General features: G+C 43.6%; 5 protein-coding genes across 9 annotated transcripts; 3 read left to right on the forward strand and 2 right to left on the reverse strand.

Annotated features, from left to right (window-relative positions):
- Positions 1–59: 59 nt before the first annotated feature.
- On the reverse strand, positions 60–6267 carry LOC102702575. Of its 5 annotated transcripts, none has more exons than XM_040524779.1 (7): positions 6173–6267; positions 5228–5356; positions 5098–5126; positions 1605–4514; positions 918–1019; positions 621–789; positions 60–513 (listed from the first exon to the last, which is right to left on the reverse strand). In XM_040524779.1, the coding sequence occupies exons 2-7, from the start codon at positions 5342–5344 to the stop codon at positions 289–291; spliced, it is 3552 nt and encodes a 1183-aa protein (XP_040380713.1). In that variant the 5' UTR covers positions 5345–5356; positions 6173–6267; the 3' UTR covers positions 60–288. The 5 variants fall into 5 exon arrangements, with proteins under 5 accessions (XP_040380713.1, XP_015694157.1, XP_006657369.1 ...); XM_015838671.2 differs by lacking the exon at positions 6173–6267 and adding an exon at positions 5932–6161; XM_006657306.3 differs by lacking the exon at positions 6173–6267 and adding an exon at positions 5708–6161.
- Positions 6268–7178: 911 nt separating this feature from the next.
- On the reverse strand, positions 7179–10312 carry LOC102702860 (photosystem II stability/assembly factor HCF136, chloroplastic). Its single transcript, XM_040524754.1, has 8 exons — positions 9911–10312; positions 8852–9087; positions 8637–8767; positions 8261–8393; positions 8031–8153; positions 7850–7924; positions 7646–7761; positions 7179–7517 (listed from the first exon to the last, which is right to left on the reverse strand). The coding sequence occupies exons 1-8, from the start codon at positions 10200–10202 to the stop codon at positions 7451–7453; spliced, it is 1173 nt and encodes a 390-aa protein (XP_040380688.1). The 5' UTR covers positions 10203–10312; the 3' UTR covers positions 7179–7450.
- Positions 10313–11955: 1643 nt separating this feature from the next.
- On the forward strand, positions 11956–13593 carry LOC102706573 (tRNA dimethylallyltransferase 9). The gene has a single exon (XM_006656461.3). It carries the CDS (start codon positions 12004–12006, stop codon positions 13258–13260), a length of 1257 nt encoding a protein of 418 aa, XP_006656524.1. The 5' UTR covers positions 11956–12003; the 3' UTR covers positions 13261–13593.
- Positions 13594–16107: 2514 nt separating this feature from the next.
- LOC102706853 lies at positions 16108–18772 on the forward strand. Its single transcript, XM_006656462.3, has 3 exons — positions 16108–16476; positions 17088–17224; positions 17557–18772. Exons 1-3 carry the CDS (start codon positions 16315–16317, stop codon positions 18251–18253), a joined length of 996 nt encoding a protein of 331 aa, XP_006656525.1. The 5' UTR covers positions 16108–16314; the 3' UTR covers positions 18254–18772.
- A 454-nt stretch (positions 18773–19226) lies between these two features.
- On the forward strand, positions 19227–21086 carry LOC102703134 (serine carboxypeptidase-like 34). Its single transcript, XM_006657308.2, has 3 exons — positions 19227–19675; positions 19777–19872; positions 19976–21086. Exons 1-3 carry the CDS (start codon positions 19276–19278, stop codon positions 20938–20940), a joined length of 1461 nt encoding a protein of 486 aa, XP_006657371.2. The 5' UTR covers positions 19227–19275; the 3' UTR covers positions 20941–21086.
- Positions 21087–21614: the final 528 nt, after the last annotated feature.

The following is a 21614-nucleotide window of genomic DNA, read 5'->3' on the forward strand; positions in this document are numbered from 1 at the left end:
GATTACTATTTATAGTCTCACTACTAGTACTTGCTATAGCTACTCTCCAGCTCCAGCAATAAAGGTTCTGTCTCGTCTTCTTATCATTGATCACCTCCACATTTAATTATGTTATATCATTGACATTATGCCCTGCGTGATGATGTCCACACCACGCTTGCTTACAACTACTACAAGACAAGACAAGAGAAGCTCCTACGTACATCATGTTAAGAAAAGGCAGGCAGGCAGGCTACCCTGCTAATTGCACACATATGTACACAAACCTAGTAAGACATAGCTCCTGAATCAGCGTCGAGGTTGCCGAGACAAGAAGAAGCCATAATCTGGATGTCTGTTTCTACACATGCCCTGCTCCTTGACCACATTTGCGCTTGACATCACTCCTGCGGCTTCATTCAGCGTGCGCACTCGCTCTTTCACAGCCTGGGATGCTTCACTCCACGCTGACTCTTCTTCTGTCCACTCTGCTTCTTCAGCACTGGATCTACTCACCTCAAACCACCATTCCCCCTGCAGTAATTTACAACTACACGAGTAAGAACATGCACCTTCAGTTTCATGGCTCAGGAGACATACAAGTTTCATGGCTCAGGAGACATACAGAGCTAGTCATTTACCTTGTCATTGTAAGACTGAAGCCCTATGACTGGCAAAACTGCACGAGTGTGACCAGCCTGCTCTGATGTGCCCTCCAGAATCCAGTGCCCAAGAGAATGGTATGTTAAGAACGCTGCCTGAAATTTACCATCAGGTATACGGTATATGGGATACCATGCAACACAATACCTGAAATTCAACATTGTAATCTTCTATAAGCAAGCTCGTTACTCATCAACATTAGTTTTTGAGCATGTCTACTACATCCAAAAGAATGCGACGAAATGGTAACAATGGAGCATACAAGACAAACACACCAAGAGGTGGGATGAAGATCACGCAGGCTGAGCTCCAAACTCTTTGGATCTCCTGATATTTGGCAGTTTGACGGTTTGACACCACTAATCAGCTCATTTATCCTATTCAGATTCAAAATTTAAATAGACTTTAATAAGAACATCTTGAAGTAAATATCCTAATGAGAGTCAAGTGTGCTGTAATGAAGTGTTAAAAAATAATAGCAACTCTTAGGGAAGAGTGGAAGAATCATAAAATAAGTCATCTTTTCGCTTTTTCATGTAAGAAGCCAAACGTAATATTTACAAACGAAAAATAATTTATGAATAGAACTTTTATATACATGTTCTTAATGATTTAAAAGTAAAGTCTGAAAAGTAAACTACGATGAAAAAAACTCTAAATCAACTCTAAATTTAAGATTAAAAATTTAAATTTCGGCCTATAAGCATAAGCTAGAGTGAAAAGATGTGGGTGAAAATCAGCATAAGACATCATGTATTCAACAAGAACTATATGCACACCGTTTGGTACACGCAGATGTATGATGCCCTGGTTATTACTCACAAATGTCTAGTGTTTCAATTTTTGCAAAGAAAATACATTTATTATCCATTTGTTATGTTTCGTTTCTAGTACAGTATGCCTACATATGGTAACACACGAACAAAAATACAGGTTCTCAGAGGTCTTGTTCAAGTACTTACTTCTCAAACAACTGCCGTCGCGAAAATGGTGGTTCAGATTCAAAAAATTCAAATATGAGCTCTCCATGCTGATCACATTTAGTATGCAAATCAGATGGGCTACTTGTTTCATGCAATTGCTGTGGCAGAAGCTTCGCTAAGATAGGGAGAGAACTCATACATGGAGATATTTTAGATGTAACATCCATACCAGCTGCTTCCTTGTCAACCCTTCTAGTGCTAGCTCTCTTAGCTTGCCCAAACAATTGAACCGCAGATAAATATGGCACAAAATAGGTGGTGAACTGATCACGACTATTCCACAAGCCTTTCGATCTACAAAAATCTTGAGCCTTTACTTCCAGACCATAGCAGCAAGGTTCTTCATACCACTGCCAAATTCTACTTAGAGTGATATTGGTACTCTGATGAAAGCACATGCCATCTTTTATCCATTCCTGTGAGCAGAAGTCTTTGCCAGCAGGGCAAGTGCTGCAGTACAGAACCGGGGAAGCAGAGCAAATAAATCGCTCAAAATCAGCAAGAGGCCTGCCAAAGATAACTTGGACATTTTCCACTCTCTGTTGCGCCATGTGAGCGTCACAAACGGCTTGTCTTATCTTCTTGAAATCAGTACTAGTATCAGTACATGGTTGGCATCTCAAATCAAGATGTTCGGACGAGTTCAGTATATCAGATATCTCAGAAGCCAACTTGTTGATTCCGTTGTCAGCTGATGCAGGAAAATTAGGAATATTGGCTCCAACATCAAAGTTAGCAGAAACAGGAATACCATTAGTTAGAACCGAGGCATCAACAGAAGTCTCTGAACCATTGAATTGGACTATATTTTTATTCGAGACAGCAACCCATTTCTGTGAAACATGTGCAGCAGCAGAATATAACTTGCAACATTTTCCAGAAGCAGAATACAAGGTACCGAATTGTTTAGGAGTATTCTCTGTTGTCAACTTCACATGGCAATTTTCTTCCCTTTCTGCAGGGCAAGGATCCACACACATGTTCCTGGAATTTGAATTTGTGGATATGGCCTCATTTTCGGTTGAGGAAGAATGAGGATCCTCTTGAATGGTTGATTTACATGTTTCCTTATATGTAGCTTGTGGGGCACAATAATAATTCATGTTGCAAGATGCGAGTGCTGCTTTTTTCTCAACACCAGATTGTGAGCTCCCATTTCCCTCAGCTGGGCAGTTGCTGCTCACTCCGGTAGCAACACTGGAGTCCTTGTCATGTATTAGCTGCATCATAGGCAATCCATTTTTCTGTTGGAAGTGATTCTTTGGCACCATGGCGATACCATTCTTAGGATCATGGTAGCTTACTGATGGCTGAATACCCTGGTTAGAAGATAAACCTGTTTGCTGGTATAGAAATGGTGTTTGTTTCTTGTGCTTGTATCTGGAAAATTCTTGATATGAGTTTAGTGCATCATTTTCTTTGGCATGCTCCATTTCAATTCTCTCGTCTGGTGAAGGCTGATTACACATTTTTCTGCTCTGATTATGTGTTGTCATTGACCTTGTTAGACTATGTTGTGTGCCCTTGCTAATGTTTTCGAATGCATTCTTGTTTTGAATACCTGAATCAACCATACATACTGCTTTACATGTATTCTCCACATTAAGTTTTTCTACCTTTTGCCACACTGAAGTTGAACTGTATTTACCACTGTGCTTGTTCTTATTAGTGCCTAGTATTCCACTAGTTGCAGTCAAATAACCATAGTTAGATGTTTTTCTTGATTTTTTTCTACTTCTCCCAGGAACAACTGGAAGGGAAGTCTTGCTGCTGCACGCTTCACTGCTGCACTTTACTCTTTCAGTATGACTACTGCTATCAGCAACATCCTTTGAGCAGCATGAGCTGCTTCCAAAGGAACCATTTGAATCTTCAGCAGGACTTGCGCTTAAATGAGCCCCTATTGGATGGCATGAATCACTCACCTCATTGTTGGCACTGCAGTTCACAGTGTTGTCCCTTTCCAACTTGTTAAACATCGAATATATTGTTGCATCATTAGAGTTACAAACACACGCACACAGTGATTTCTCGTAATTGCTGCTTTGTTTCCCCATGGAAGGACAGCCATCTTCAGTGAAAGTGGATCCAAGGAATTCTGAATTATCAGAATTGTTTGATCCATCAATCAAGTATTTAACACCCTTGCAGCTAAATATATCGCCTACTGTCTTTGTAGATGAACCTGTACATCCAGAGCCATCCATATCAGCACTTCCTAGTGTAGATGGGTTCAATTTAGTTCGACATTCCACGTATTCATTGTTCTTCCCACCATTATCTTCGCCAAAATGGGCTTCTTTAACCAATGAGCCAGCAGAGGATGAGGTTTCTGACAATTTATCAACCAGCAAATCAGTAAGAACCTCAACAGGAGAAGCAGCATCAATGTTCTCTTCACAATGGATTTCTGATGACAAATTAAGCCTTTTGCAGGCTCCTCGCCTGAAGTGTTTTCCTTTCTTGTTGTTTCTTTTCTTTTTAGGGTTCTTTCTTGGAGCCTTACCATCATCATGCAGAATATCAGAATCAGATCTTACAGGAGCAGCAACAGACTTGGAAGAATTATTTACAAGCACATTGCAGGGAGGTAATACGGTCGATGGTTTCTTGATTTTTCTCCTATGCTGACACTGTTTTAAGGTGATTCCTGGTGGTGGGCTTCCACTGGAAAATGTTTTAGAATGATCAATCTGATCGTGCATGTTCTTTTCATTTGGATAGTCTAACCAGTAAAATATTATTGGCCAAGGGAACTGAAAGCTCTCTGTGCCAGCAGTTCCTGATGTGAAATAGCTTCTCTTGTTGATGTCTTGTATGTCAGAAAGAAAGGGAACCAATTTCCAATCTGAATTGCACCTAGGGGAAAGCGTTGCAAATGTGATGTCCCTGTAACAACACAAAGCCACAAACATACAGTAAACAGGCAGCGTTCCAGAAAACAGAATAGCAGATATCAGGATCACGATGGGTACCAGTAAAAGAGACAGGCAAAAAAACCCGAGGACATTAAGGGTATAAAATATTTGAATATGGTTGTCGTTGGTGTCATAAACAGAAACTCAAGCAGTGTAATGACAAACATGGCGGTACATACAGGTTGAGGTAGACCTACAACATTACCTAGATGAAGAGAATGAGCGAAAGGATAGGATGAAACAATGTTTTCTGTGACAACTTATCACATACTAGTGGTAGGAAATTCAGTAATTTACACGGTTTCAAAACATAACTCAGTAACTGACACATAGGAGTAATTCCTTAGCTTCAGTGTTCTAGAGCAAGGTATGGTTTTGAATAAATAGATAATTATTGCTTCTCCCTAACTATCCATTTATCCAAAAATCATCAAAGCTATTCCAATTCAAGCTGATAATATTAGATTTGTTCCTTTTAAGTCTATACTAGATCAGATATCAAGCTTACTCAAATCCAATGAATGCTGTTTGGATGTTTGCTATCAGCAAATTACCTTTTCTCAGGCTTCTGTATAGTGTGGCCCTGATGAATGAAAGATATAATACCAAAGTGTCAGCAAATTTCATGAATCAAGAGTTGAGGCCGGTAATCTACCTAGTGAATAAGACAATAATTATATACACCTTGGTAGAGCTAAACTTTGAAAAGCTACTATTACTAATATGATCGCCCAATCTGTCACACTGAGTATCTGATAAGCTCTGTGGCCTTCTGTCAGTTACTTCAAGTGCACACGGCATCTGCTGGAGAGCCTGCATTGACAATCGGTATGATCATGTTCAATACGACACACACCAACCAACAAGAAATAACTCAGTCCAGCACACCACGAGTCTCCGAGAATGGAGTTGAGAAAAGAAAAGGATGTAACAAGGGCAAATTATCAGTTTGCTCCTCGAAATTAGCAGAAACTAATCTTATTCGTGTGGCACAATGAGCTGACCAGCGATTAAGTAAAGTTAGCAAAAAGTAAAACACAACCTTAGGTGCAAACAACAAAATCCCATTAAAAGCAACGATGCTACGCATCCATAGAATCCACTAATAGTACCATAATCCGCAGGAATATGCACAAATTTGGGTAATCCAGACTTGCAACTCACCATCGTCGAACAGTTCATCGCCTTTGAATCGACAACTTTAACATAGTGAACAGCACGAAATTGCGATAATCGGACAGCAATAACAGCATGGTAGGGACGAATTGATAATAAAGAATTACAGATGGATAAAAAAAGTAGAGGATTATTTGTTTATCTGCTCATGATGAATGAAAATGACGCAACGGGGAAAAATAGGCAGGAGGGGATCGAGAATTCGAGAGGACCTCAGGGGTTCATCACCAGGAGAGAGGTTGCAGAATCAAAGAAACGCCTTGAAGAGAAGGGATTAAACTGAATCTAGAGCCGAAAAATCCCAGAAACGGCGGAGCGGAAGGAAGGTAGCAAATTGTTAGAAACGGGGGGCACGAAAACTGGAGGGCCGCAAAAACGCCGGCGCTAAAAATATACAGATCCCAAGCAGAAACGCACGTTGAAAATATGTAAAAGGGTTTCACGTTGGCTCACTCGAAATGGGGGAGGGGCGGCGGCCGGCGGCCGGCGAGGAGGAGGATCGAAGCGGCGGAAGGGGACTGACTGACACTGTAGAGAGCCAGAGAGAATGGTTATCCGAGTGGTGAGGCGGTTGGCGTGTCTTCACGTCCCGCAACGGCAAAAAAAAAAAATCCCATTTTTATTTTTTCCTTCAATAAAAAGTCTCCATTTATTTCCTTCGTTCTTTCCTTGCTCCCTATCAACAGTTACAAACCATCTCCTTTTTCAGTAAATAAAGACAGCAAAAGATAAGGTTGCCGAGCGTGATGTGACCCTTAAGTTAAGAGTACTTGTTACAGAAATTTCATTTTTCTCGTGAAATGAACATTGATGCATTGATATGATACAAATCAAGTCTAGAAAGTAAAAAAGTTTAAAGACTGGAGTAGATTGGTATAGTCTGATTGAAGCTGCGATGGATTAGGTGGAAGAAGTTTTCAAACTTCATCCATTCGTTTATATTTATAAACCAAAATTTAAATTTTTAATCTTAATTTAAATTAATTTTAAATTTTTTCACTAAAGTTTACTTTCTAACCATGACTTTTAGATCGATAAAAATATAAATAAAAAAATTATTCATAAATTATTTTTTATTTGTAAATATACTTAAAAAAGTCAAACTTATAAAATAAAATTTAAATTTTTAATCTTAAATTTAGAATTGATTTCAGAGCCTTCTCATTATAGTTTATTTTCCATAAAGTCTTATTTATAAATTATTTTTTTATTTATAAATATATTGTTTGGCTTTTTTTTTCAAACACTCGGAAGATGACCCTTCGATTTTTTTTTTCAGATAAAAACCCAGTGTTCTATGCGGGAATTCCCATGTGAGAATGACATGATGGGATTTATACGATTTCTGGAAAATCCACACCTAAAAATTGATATCGAACCTGATACAGTGATACTGTCAAGAAGCAATTCACTCTAAATTATTTCCACAGAAGCAGCAGATTTGGGCACTCCCACAACCTTGAAAGGCAGCAGTGGCTGACTCATTCTCACATTACAAGCTCCTTAAGGTATAGTGTCAGATATTAGATTACAGGTGGATGCGCAGTCGCTAGATTTACAGACAGGAATTTACACTCTTGCGCAGACGAATGCAACACAAATCAAGAGCCTTTTGCACTAGGCACATAAGATACCTGACCGAGTGACCATGTATACAAGTGTTGGTTCATATACTTCATAGTACGTACAAAAAGTCAAGGACAATACAGCCAGACTGAAGGATTTTGCGCGTCAGCCAACATATCGAAGCAAGACGCCGTCGTTCCCAAGCACGAATCCTCTGCTGTCACCAAGGAACCTGCGTATACAGCAAATATCGCTGATCAGTCATAGACTCGTCGCCATTTGCATACCCACACAGACTTTCAGAGCAAGGAGCAAAATTAATCTTCGCAATGGGTGTCCTGAGGCCAACTATCTGCTTACTTTACAGAATAGAGATTGGCAGCGATGTTATCAGCAGCTTTGTCGCGCACCCAGTTCTTCCCGCCGTTTGTTGTTTTCAGAAGAACACCACTTCCACCAGCAGCCCATGCTTCATCCTGCAATTGGAACACACAGCGTTTTAACCTTGACCGCACGCAGGATACACAACACTAGCTTTGCTGTTGGACAATCCATTTCAGTTACCACAGAGCGGTAGCCAACATCAAGCAGTCCAAACCCCCGGCTTTGCACTGACGCTTCCTCAAAGTCTTCAGTTATCTGGTTTGGTGGATGAAGATAAGGTAGCATGAGCTTCATCAAGGCTTCGATGGAAGAATTGGAACTAAAATGTCACAAACAAACTTAATCTGAAAAGAATCCTCACCCCACTTCCTTTACTTAGAAAGAGTCCACCACCACGCACCAGAAGCCAAAGGCCACCATCTGCTCTCCATCCCATATTCTGTATTCTACGTGCCACTGCCCTGTTGTGTGGCTGCCAAAATGGCTACAGAAACATATTTACAGAATTTAAAATCCACCTTTGGGCAGACCAGAAGACAGAAGTCAATAATCCAAAATGATGTGAGGTTAGCTACTCTTGAGCTACCGAACCTGCCCAGGCTCCCAGGTCAGATAAAAGTTCCCACGGCTGGAGACAGCAACATAGCGTCCATCAGGTGACCGATTCACTGTGTTGAAGGTCCCAGTATAGTAACTCGCTCCGCTAATGCCACTTGAAACTGTTCTGCACCACAAATAAAAGGGCGAAAATTGGACCAAATGCATGCTGGCCTGACAGGAGCAAAGAAAAGCTAATAGCATTTCAGACCATCAGGTGTTATATCTGTTGGCATGCCATGACGGCAACTACATGAAGAAACCATAGCTTAAATGGACATCTGGTGCAATGATTTCGTAAAGACAAAAAGGTAGCTAGTTTCAAAAATGCTTCACACCCATGTCACAAATTCGATTTAATTTTTCCTACCTGTTAAGAGTGGCTGAGACAGTCTCTTGCACAGCAGCCTTCCAGTTGTACCCACGATTGGAAGTAACATAAATTGCTCCCTCATCGGTGACCATCTCTGCACTTTGCTCACCTGTAGCTTTTATATAAACCTGCCATATCATAGCAACTACCAATTTTAGGTTTCCATTCATCCTTCGCAAACCGCAGATAACAAAATTTATATGCAAATTTACCATGTTCCCAGGAAGCTGGGCACTCAACGGTATTCTTTCCCAGCTGTCTCCAGCATCTGAAGTGTGCAACAAAATTGCAGGCTTGCCAATAATCCATCCTTCTTTGCCCATGAAGCTTACAGAATTGAACCTATAGTTGAAATCTTCATCCTCAGCAGAAGCGATGGAGCGGGGGGACCAGGTGTTTCCTCCATCTTTTGTTTCCAATATCGTCTGTCTTGTCCCAAGAAGAAAACCTAGAAAGATGCGGAACATTTATCACTCTTTGTTGTTGTTGTTGTTGGGGTGGGTTGGGGGGGGGGGATATACACTCGAAACTAGAGAAGACTATTTCCTCTGATTCAAATTAAGTGCTATACTTTACATTAAATGGCCCACGTTAAGGCTGTGTTTGTTTCCAATTAAAAATTTAGGATTTTCGCAAGTATGCTTTCGTTTCTTGCCAAAAAAAATTGAACATAGAAGTTCCTAATTTGATCTTTCTAGAGCAAATTTTCAACATTGTAGTACTTAAATCATTTGCTTATACCCTCAATTAGCTACCACAAAAAATAGATAATCCTTCTAACTCAGCTATCCCAGACACCACATAATAATGACATATCTCCGTTACAGACAGACGTTTTTTCCATTGCATTCATCAATCCCTTTTGCAAATAAGATTTTTGAGGGTATATTTAGCCCAACAGAGATGAATTGGTGTACCTTGTTGCTCTCGTGATTAGTACTGGCAAGTTAAATTTCCCAAGAGCTAGGTAAAATTAATTCAGAAAGTCTGAAAGACCCATTAAGCTCACAGATTTATACTAGGTCGAGCAGTAATGATAATCCCAAGTATGTGTATGTACACAGAGAAAGCAGTCATATATATAGAAAATAAAGATATGATTTTTATTGGTTGGGGCCTGGGGGGCTCGATTCATACTGCGTAGCGAGCAGTGCTGTGCGATATAGAAGGAAAGCGTGTGAGGAGGAACGGTTGAGACTGTGTGCATTGACAAACCAGGCAAGCGGCAGGGAAGCAAGTTACTGTGTATACGGGGCAAGTGAAGAGGGTACCGTGGGAAGGGTCGTCGGGGACGAAGGCGATGTCGAGGAGGACGACGCCGGGGTCGATGGGCAGGAGGACGCGCTCCCACTCGGAGAGCGAGGGCGTCTGGTCGGCCCGCGCAAGCGGGGTCCGGGGAAGGACGAGTGGGGCAACGGCGGCGGCAACGGCGGCGGTGTCGGCAATGAAGCGGCGTCGGCCGGTGGTGGTGGAGTCATTGTGGGCGCGGGGGGCGAGGAGGCGTCGGCGGCGGGAGGAGGAGAGGAGGAGGTGGAGGGGGGCGGCGGTGGAAGCGGTGGCCATGGCAGAGGTGATGAGACGTGGAAGAGAGCCTCCGCTTCTTCTGCTTGTGGTGCGCGTTTCGTCCTCTTATCTTGCCTTTCTCGTCCTCCCCTGTCTTGTGAGGCACTGAGGGAGGCTGCGCGCTGCACTGTTCTTCCCGTCTCTTTATCCACCAAAGATTAACCAGAAATAATTCGGTCGATACAAACAGGCAGGGGATGTAGCTCAGATGGTAGAGCGCATCTCCACTGTTCTTTTTTTAAAAAAAATGAATGAAATATTATCTAATTGAACTTCTACATATATTTTTTAAAAAGATTATCTTTTTTAATATTTAATGATGCCAACTATTATATAGTTAAAAATTTTACTTTCAAAATAAGATATGAACTTCTACATAGATTTTTTTTAAGAAAAAAATATCTTTAGCAGTTTAGTAAACATACACGTACAAACCAAAAAATAGTTTGTACTACAGTGCTATAGAATAATACAACCATACTTCGGTGAGGTCTCCTCAGCACTATCCTTGTTTGCCTGGCCAATGACAAGAAGAATGTTGAACTTTTGAGAAAAAAAATGGTCCATTTGGCTCACTCAAATATTGGTCGAGTTTGATCTGTACCCTCAACCACAAAACCAGAGATAGATGCTCCCTAATTACCAAAATCAGGTCAATTTATCTTTCTTGGTGATTTGGACTATGAGTTTTGTCCTATGTGTTGCTATGTGGCATTACAAGCAGCAAAGAACGATGGGTTTGTCTAACATGGCAATACAATGGTTATCTGGTCAGCATAAATATTTATTAAAAAGTACTATTCAATTTTATTCCCTTCTTCCTTCATGCTCTATTTTCTCTCTCACCCTCTTGTGTAGTCATGGGTAGCAAAGTTAGCGAGGAGGTGGTTATTAAGCAGGATGCACCTAGCGGTAGTGGAGAAGATCGTAAAGGAGGCCGCAATCGACCTTCTATAGGTTGTGGAGTTATCACTGTCGTTGACCCCTTTCTCTTTCTATCATCATTACCTTTATCCTTGTGCTACCATCGAAGTTGAGCTCGAGCTCAATAAGGAGGTCACTCTCTATCGCTAAAGTTGTCTGGTCACTGCTGTTGCGTCCATTATTGAGCCTAGGTGGAACCCAGGCAGCCAAATTGAGCTATCCAGCGGTGATTTGGGCTTTTCCAACGTAAACCTCTGTGACAATTTAGGACTCATTGTAGCTTGCGAAGGCAACGGTGAACCTCGATCTCACCATCGCTATAGGAGCTTGGTGTCACCATTGGGTGAGCCAGTTCGCTCATGCTAAGAAGACCCCATTGCGTATAAATCTACAAGCACGGTAGCTTGGACAGCCTTGCAGATAGGACAGTCGTGATTACTTGGTCTCGTTGCTCACAGCAAGATGGTCCAAACATGAAGGATATAGATAGTAGAGAGATGAGACGATAATATAGACCTTGCACTCAACGGTGGTGACGAAGGACTCTTCGTGGGACAGAGAATGAAAAGAAAGAGAACGAGATGGGCTGACATGTAAGCCCTACATGCTAAGTCAACTGGATTGACTCTTAAATCAGCCCGAACCAGTATGGGTACTTAGGGGAGCCTTACCTACGTGAGTCGAGGGGGGATACAAATCGAACTCGTCCTATAGTTGAGGGAGCTGAAAGTGGACTTGTTTGGGGGCTGGAGGCCCAACAAGCCTTGGGCCAGCGCGCTAGGTAAACTTGGATTTGAGAAGAAGACATCCATCCAGGTCAAGACCGGATCCCATCCCCCTATCCTCTTCCCGGACGCCGCCTCCCTGCGGTGGCGGGATGCAGTTCGGCTGCAGGCGCCCCGCCGCCGTCTGGAAGAACCTCTCGTCCTCGGCTGCTGCCTCCCTCCCGCCAACCTCCAAGAACAAGGTCATCGTCATCTCTGGCCCCACTGGCGCCGGCAAGACCCGGCTCGCCCTCGACCTCGCCAAGAGGCTCTCCGGCGAGATCATCAGCGCCGACTCCGTCCAAGTCTACCGCAGCCTCGACGTCGGCTCCGCCAAGCCGTCTCCTTCCCAGAGGGCCGCTGTGCCGCACCGCCTCATCGACATCCTTCACGCGTCGGAGGATTACTCCGCCGGGGACTTCTTCCGGGACGCCCGCGCAGCGACCGACGACCTTCTTGGCCGAGGCCGCGTCCCCATTGTCGCTGGAGGGACTGGCCTCTACTTGCGCTGGTACATCTATGGCAAGCCGAATGTTCCCCAGTCATCCATGGATGTCACGTCCGCCGTCTGGTCTGAGCTCGCCCGCTACCGGGACACCGGCCGATGGGAAGAAGCTGTAGACCTGGTGGCCAAAGCCGGCGACCCCAAAGCTCGGGACTTGTCAGTCAACAACTGGTCCAGGTTAAGGAGAAGCCTCGAGATCATCAGGTCCTCAGGCTCCCCTCCCTCTGCCTTCACCTTGCCTTACAATGCATACAATCAGCGTCGTCTCACCAACCAAACCGATGCTGATCAACCACCCAAGGAGCTGGACTATGACTTCCTCTGCATTTTCCTCGCGTGTCCGCGCGTTGACCTCTACAGATCAATCGATTTGAGGTGTGAAGAAATGCTGGCCGACACAGGTGGCCTACTTTCTGAAGCCTCGTGGCTTCTTGACATCGGTTTGAGTCCTGGTATGAACTCGGCCACCTGTGCAATCGGCTACAGGCAAGCCATGGAGTATTTGCTTCAGTGTAGGCACAACGGAGGCAGCAGCTCCCCACAGGAGTTTTTTGAGTTCCTGACCAAGTTTCAGACAGCATCAAGGAACTTCTCAAAGAGGCAGCTCACCTGGTTCCGCAACGAGAAGATTTACCAGTGGGTTGATGCCTCGCAGCCTTTCGATGCTATTTCTCAGTTCATCTGTGATGCTTACCATCACTGTGGTTCAAGGGTGGTTCCTGATTCACTGGAAATGAAGAGGGAAAGTTGCAGGCACGAAAGCCGTGATCTCAAGACCTATCGTTCAGAGAACAGGGTGTTCCGTGGGGATGATGACTGTTCCCACGTTTTGGATTGGATTACAAGGACACAGAAGAGGAAGTGAGCTCTAGTGCTCTCTCTCTCTCTTGTTATTGTTTCTTCTTTTCTCTTTCCAGCCGTGAAACTGCCCTGTTGATGTATTTATTTGGAGATGTTGCCATAGGAGATTCAGCCCTCTTTTTGTCAGAAACATACTACACACTTTATTCCGAAAAGTTTGAATTTTGGTATAGAATGAAAATTCACTAGAGGATTCCTCAGCATATTTCTGTCTGCATAATCTGTAGAACATTACAACTTGGAGGTGTTTGCCTCGTCTGAACCTGAAGTTTGGATAGCATCACAATCTCTCGTGCAATTTCTTTTTTGTAAGTTTCAGGGTACTAAATATATCTTCATTCAAGAAAAAAGGGTTACTAAACGAACGGGAGATTACATTGGCCTTGTTACCTGCATCACTCTTTGTTGCGGACGCTGTATCCGTCTCAGAGTCTCGTAATCTTCTTGGTTTAAAACACCATCTGCAAATCGCAATGGAGAATTGGAGATGAGACCAAATAAAAGAAAGAAACAAGAAGGGGGCGAGAGATAAAATATAAGTTGTTGGCTATAAGCTCATCGCTCCCAGTTTGTCCGATACTCTGATGCATAGATACTCCGAAGCAACCAAACGCAAGTGGCAGAACGACCAATGCTAGATTGACTATAATGCTATCCCGTTGTGTAAAGCAACCATTGACATCTCATCTTGATGAATATACATATGCTGCTCTGAAACATATTGTAAAACAAGGTCAATGAATTGAATGAAAGTCAGATTAAGGATTGGCGTTTAGTAGTTAGCGCAATTGCAACTGAGGGACCAACATATGCTTCAAGATTGAATGATTGCACGTGCTCTGGAGCTCTCTGGTCAGCTCTACAAACTCTGAATATAACAGGTGCAGTGGCGTTTTCTAGCAAGAAATACCTGTTATTTCTGGCTGATCGATTATTAGCCAGTGATCCAACGTTGCCAACGATCTGTAGCAGCAGGTGGGATCATCATATGATGGTGCGGTTGTAACCGCGCCTGCACCTAACTAAGGGAAAACCATGTCATTTTCAGTTGTAGCACAGTAGCAGAGAAAGTGGCAGGGTACCAAAATATATATATAACCCAACAGAAATGCTGCTAATTTCAGGGATTCAAATAGTATGGTTATATACATGATAGCCACCGAACATTTTGGTGGGATGGTACTTAGTGGTTGAAAAGGGGGCTAATCCACTCTACTTAAGCTCCATAATTTGTTCTTCGTGAAAAGGGGCAGGAGGGGAAAATGCAGAAAAGACAGCCGCATAGAAGTGGTGTGTGCCCTGCCCACCTTGATGTAAAGCAGGCTTCCAAAGCATAGAGATTCTTTGTGAAACATCAAGCAAAGTGCTACTGCCTGTCAACACTTTCCGAACACGAAGCAGCAGCACTTGATCCACGCCAATATATTATTGTAGTACTTCATTTCAAGCCTATTAGAGCTGCATGATAAGCATAGCTAAGCCAGGAGCCCAGGATAGTTTTTCCCTTTTTTAAAAATATGAACTTACGAAGAAAGAATGAACATTCCAAGGGGCTGCTCACAAATCATGATTAGCTGCAGAAGCAGAAGTACATGTAGTTGTTGATTTTTCTTTGCTAGGTCTTCATGCTATTATTAAGTGGATCGTCTGTTTTTTTTCCGGGGAGAGGGGTGGAGCTCCTGAGCTCCACCCTTTCTTTTCGTCTGTGTTTATACTTATAAACAAAATTTTAAATTTTAAATTTAGAATTGATTTTTATGTTTTTAATTATAGTTTATTTTTTATCCTTTGATTTTAGATGGCTAATAACACGTATATATATTTTTATAAATTATTATTTTATATATGACATTTGTTTTTTTTCAAAAATAAAACAATTAACCCCCCTGGTAGGTACCAGCGACCATCGATACGACATCTCAAGGTAGTAAGCCAAGTTCGATTGACTACTTAGCTCATGTTTCTTTTAGCTTAAGATTATTATAATCTAGATTATTGAGAGTAAGCTGAAAAAACAAATAATTTATTAAAGTGCTTATTATAATTTAGAGTCCAGCTTATTATAATCTGATATGCTCATTTAGATAGCTTTTTCTAGCTTATTGGATGAAAAATTACCCACTATGCTACCTCACTCCCTCTTTAGACTTGCAAACCCAATAATCTAGGCTATAATAATTTAGGAAAGAAACAACTCGCAACTTATTCTGCTACAGATTATAACAATCTAGTTTATAATAATCTAACTCAATAATCTAGATTATAATAATTTTAAGCTGAAAGAAACAGGGCTTAGTAGTCAGGAGAAAGCGTCAACGAAGAAAGAGCAGGAAGGACTCACGTGTCACAATGTCTGTAATTTTAACTTGGTCAAATGTAGGATGATGCCTTTGTGGTCAGGTAGCACTAGACAGTCGGCCATGTATTTGTGTCCGTATGATATGGTATATATGCATGCACCTTGTAAGTTGGAAGGAAGTGGACATGGATGTGGATGTCCTGCATTTCCATTTTCTGAAGAAAAGAAAATCTAACTCTGTGGTTCTCAGACTCCAAATAAAAAAAAATCAGATGTCGTATGGGTTTTGATGAAGTGAAGCTAGTTTAATCTGCCAAAATGGAGAAGGGTTACCCGATCTTATTAATTAAGTTGGTGCTAGGAATTAATCGGGTGAATTGACTCGTTTTCTGTTGGTAGTCTGGGCACCTGTCGGACTGCTACGATACGAAGAGGAGGACGGAGGGGAGGGAGCACAACAACCACGTGGCTCCAACCCCATCAACCGCGTAAAAGATAGAAGAAAAAGAAATCGAAAATGCACGATTCTTTTTTCAACTCGTCAAGGCTGGCTTTGGTTGTGTTGCTTCCGTTACATTTGGGTTCCAAGACAAGAAAAGCGAAGAAGAAAGGGAGAAGCAGAGGCAACCAACGCCCCCGCCTCGCCTCCACCCAACGCGACGCCGCACCTGCCCGCAAACACCGATTTTTCCCCCCAATTCGATTCGCCTGTCGAGATCTAGCCGTCGAACCATCTCCCCCTTCCCCCCCTGGCTGGCTATGGGGATCTCCCACCCGCTTTCCGATGACTTCGCCGTCGTGCTCTCCCCGGACAGGTCGCCTCCGTCCTCGCCGACGCCGCCACCCGACGAGGACTACCTGGAGCACCGGGTTTCTAGGATGGACACGCTCGCCGGCCTCGCCATCAAGTACGGCGTTGAGGCAAGTAAAACTCCTCTCTATATATGTCTATGGCGCTATTAATTTACCAACAAGGCGGCATCTTGTCTTGTGGTGGGTAAAATTACCATCTTGCCTGGTTATTTTTCAGCATTTTATTTAGAAGATGGATTAAAACCCGACCTTACTTCCAAAAACGGATGTACACAGCCTCCTATTAATATTATCAGCATGCTAAACTATATGTACCATCTTTCTGCTAAATAGCTGAAGTTTTCTTTTTTTTTAATGAATGAGTGTATCCTGGCCAGTAGCCTAGTTCTGGTAAAAGGACAACTCACTTGTGACAAAATCCTTTAACCATGCTTATTACCTATTCTATTTCATGGTTGCGTGATGCTATTATGTACATCACCGTCCGTAGTATTTATATGTGATGTAATCAAGTAATACAAAATGTTCCCTTTACACATCAGGAATTGCTCTTTCCCCAGGGTTGTTGTACTATAGAGTATCATAATTTATTTGATTTGAGTGGCACATTTGAATGCCTCATATTAGTCAAACTAGCTTGCTTAATTCGAGTTGTGGATGTCCACCAAATTGGTAAATTTTATCAGAGTTAAGAATGCCTTTCTTTCTCTCATTTTTAGATATCTGACATCAAGAGGGCAAACAGTTTGATGACTGACAGTCAGATGTTTGCACACAAAATATTGCTCATACCTCTACCAGGGAGACCCATGCCATCCTCTGTGAGGCTCAATGGTTCTGGTCAAAGAACAAAGAGGTACGTTAACATCTGTAAATGCTTTTTCCCCTCTTAATATGATGGCCCGCAAATCTTTTGCTTATTCTAGAAAAGAAAAGAACAAAGAGGTTCATATTTCCCTACTTCTGTTCGCGGCGTTTGTGCCTCTTTCGATAATCCATCCTGTGATGCGACATATCAAAACCGAACTTCTCCTTGATTAATGCTAATATTGTAAGATGAAACAGTTGACATATAAACATTACACCTTTAGTTGTACCTGATCATGCTGTTTGTCTACACTTCCTTTTTTTTTTTCCAGCTGTTGTAGTTGTTGATAGGTTCATTCTGAGCTCGTTGTCTATGTGCAGAGCGTGGGCTCCAAACAATCAGAAAAACAGATATGTAATGGATTCACTAGACTCATCCAAGCACAAGTGTTCTCAGCAGCAGATGTCAGTCGCGATGAGCACCTTGCAGACCTACTATGGCCTAACTTCTCAAAAAGGAGGTATTACAGATGGTGGCACTGAGATGTCCTTGTACAGTAAGGGAAGCTTAGAGCGTATCAGAAGTGAAACATTGGACAGTTCCTCTGGATTACCAGACACACATAATACCGACAGAAGCGGGAACTCTGAAGACACGCGTAATGGCTCTTCAGTAACAAATGGTGCCGCTGGGACAAACACCAATGGGACAACCAACTCAAAGCAAGATGGATCCATGCGTCGGCGGCAGAAGGTTGAAGCTGATCCCCAGGATGATGTTTTGTCTGACCCAATTAAGATGATCAAGAGTTTGTTGCCAAGGCCAATCTCTAGTATCCGACTAAACATGGACACAAGCAATCCAGATTCCAGCGTGAAGAGCAATGGTTCATTTCTGAGTGGATTTAAATATGTGCGGAAGTCGCCTGTCACACCAAACTTTGCAGATGCAGAGAACGGGATCTCTAAGTGGTCAAGCTCGGCTTGGACTTTCAACCACGAGTCCTTCACACGGCCATTGCTTGATGGTCTTCCAAAACCCACAGCACCTAGGAGGACCAAAGCTGCTTTGGATTAAACTGTGGCTGTTGTAGGTTCCGTTTCTCTGCGATAGTCCCAACATTCATATGCCAAGAAAGTGGGGGCTTTGTTTTCAGAGTTTTATTTTGACCATAGAGCATTGGATTTGCACCCGATGAGATACTGCATTCTTCATTGCCCCGATCTTACATTGCCTGTGGTAAAATACAGAGCACAATGCTTGCCAGTGCCATGGGAGCAGGCGGTGGTTCTGGTATATATACAAGTGCATAGATATATTTGTTGTATTCTTTATCCTGCTGTGTAGATGATGTGCTGCTATATGGAAACGACAGCACGGAGTTTACAGACAGAGGACCTATATATGTACACTCGCGTACATTTTAATCGAGGCATGCAGTTGTGTGTGTCGCAGCAAGTGCTAATTCGATTACCCTTTCTGTTAGTATTAATTAATGTCATTGTTAGTTTGTTCCATATATATATCAGAAGAAGATGGGAATGTCAGGTAGTATATACTATATAATACTGCCGCCAAAGGTAACCAGGGATGAATTTTGGCCGTGTTTGACGGCAGTATTATAGCGTACAGTTAGCTGGACTCTCTGAGTTGTTAAGATTTTTGACGTGTGCATCTCTATCCGTATGCTTAAATGCATTGGTGCAACAAAACAAAAATGAAACGATCGAGCGCATATCGAATTGAGTAACTCATCGTCGATCTCGCTAGCTTGTAGACAGGTAGGCTAAATCGGTTGATGAGGCAACAAATTAAGAGAGAAAATCGCGTGAGGTTAATTGCATCATATCGAATCCTGATTCTTCGTGTAGTAACAGAATCAGCAGGCAAGCTCCCGATTTGTTCAGTATTTCATTTCATAAAGCTGGTTGTTTCATAGATGGATAACAGTTGTTTGTTTGTTCCAAAAAGTGTGGGGTCAGTTTCAACGAAACAGAAACCCATGTCCCGCGCAGGCGCAGCACATATATATATGCACTCGCACGCACTACGTAGATCGATCTATACAACAAGAAGAAGAAGAGGATAGCTAGCTAGTCATGGCGACGGCGGCGGCGGCCATGGTGATGGTGGTGATGATGATGATGGTGACAGTCCCGTGGACGGCTGAGGCGGCGAGGCAGCCCAAGAGGAAGATGACGTACGAGGAGGTGTTCGACCGGCAGGAGGCGGACAGGGTGCAGCAGCTGCCGGGGCAGCCGGGGGAGGTGGGGTTCCGGCAGTTCGCCGGGTACGTGACGGTGAACGAGACGCACGGGCGCGCCCTCTTCTACTGGTTCTTCGAGGCCAGCAAGGACGTGGCCAGCAGGCCGCTGGTGCTCTGGCTCAACGGTGGCCCTGGTTGCTCCTCGGTCGGCTACGGAGCGCTGGAGGAGCTCGGCCCCTTGCTCGTCAACAAAAACGAAACCCTCACCCTCAACCCGGACTCATGGAACAAAGGTTACATTACTTTCTTGTGCATTTGCATCTATCTATCTGTCTTATCTATAGATGAGAATCGAATCGAATTGAATTCATGTGTGCATGCAATGCAATTGCAGAGGCTAACCTGCTGTTCGTGGAGTCCCCCGCTGGCGTCGGCTTCTCCTACACCAACACCACCACCGATCTCGCCAACTTCGGCGACAGCCTCACTGGTGCCTACCTACGTACTTCTACTTCAATTCACTCGATGCAAAATTGCAAATGCACACTCACTCACTCACTCTATGTAATATCTATTGGTGGATCGGATTGAAGCCCATGACGCGCTCGCCTTCCTGGTGAACTGGCTCAAGAGGTTCCCGCAGTTCAAGGGCCACGACTTTTACATCGCCGGCGAGAGCTACGCCGGCCACTATGTCCCCCAGCTCGCCACCAAGATCCTCCAGCACAACAGCAAGGCGTCCAAAGCCGACCGCATCAATCTCAAGGGCATCATGATCGGCAACGCCGCCATCGACTCCAGCTCCGACGACCGCGGTATCGTCGACTACGCCTGGGACCACGCCGTCATCTCCGACGATCTCTACGCCGCCATCAAGGGCAACTGCACCTTCCCCGACGACGGCAACGAGACCGCCCAGTGTGACACCGCTTGGAACGGCTTCTTCGCCGCCATGGGCGACATCGACATCTACAGCCTCTACACCCCGGCCTGCACCGCCGCGCTCAACGGCACCACCAACGGCAGCCGCTTCGCCGACACGCCGCTCGCCAAGCTGCACCGCGCCGGCTTGCCGTACAACACGTACAACCCGTGCGTGGACTACCGCGTCATCGACTACCTCAACCGCGGCGACGTCCAGGCGGCGCTGCACGCCAACGTCTCCGGCGCCATCCCTTACAGCTGGTCGCCCTGCAGCGACGCGCTGACTAACTGGACGGACGCGCCGGTGTCCACGCTGCCGGCCATCGCGGACCTCATCGGCGCCGGGCTCCGCGTCTGGGTGTACAGCGGTGACACGGACGACCGCGTGCCGGTGACGTCGACGAGGTACGCGCTGCGCAAGCTGAAGCTGAAGACAGTGAAGCCGTGGAGGCAGTGGTTCACTAGCGATCAGGTGGGCGGCTACACGGTGCTCTACGAGGGCCTCACCTTCGTCACCATCCGCGGCGCCGGTCACATGGTTCCCATGATCACGCCGGCGCAGGCCAGCCAGATCTTCGCCCACTTCCTCTCCGGCAAAGAGATGCCCGTCACTCCGCTCGTCGCCGCAGCTTAATTGATTAATTATAATCTACTAGTGGTTTGTTATTATTACGCACAATTAGTTCATCTAATCTATCAGGGCCGGCCTCCTTAAACGTATTTGTTAGCTAATACTATTTATTAATATTACGTCAAAACATTTCCTTTCATTTAATTCAGTGTGGTTACTTTTTGTTTTTGTTTTTAAATTGCTTAAGTTCCTTTCTCAAGCACCCGATTGTTTCTATAATGAAACGATTAAAACCCCACAAATACTTATAATCTACAATTCAAAATTTAAATTCTAGAAATACTTATATTTTTTTTTATCTTTGGGAAGCTATACCACGTGGGTACTATATGAAAATCCACCAAATCTTTTTTACAAAATTTTCAATATACTACATATAATTGCAGTGTATATTCACCGTAAAGAACCGAAACATAATACCCAAACTGTATTTGTGGATTTTAAATCTAAAAACCCAAATTTATTTATGATACATCGGGTTTATGTCTTCGGTATCTGAAATACCCGACTAAACCGAGATGTAATCTTTCCCTTTCTTCAGTTTGAGCCCAACTTCATATAAAAAAGTCATATATTTTTAATGTCAATATATTCAATATAGAAAATTTATATAGATAAATCTGAATCCAAACTTATCCCAACCTTCTAAAAAAGTAACATCAACCCCACGAAGTTCC

This window comes from Oryza brachyantha, chromosome 6, assembly GCF_000231095.2.
Source record: "Oryza brachyantha chromosome 6, ObraRS2, whole genome shotgun sequence".
NCBI classification, from domain to species: domain Eukaryota; kingdom Viridiplantae; phylum Streptophyta; class Magnoliopsida; order Poales; family Poaceae; genus Oryza; species Oryza brachyantha.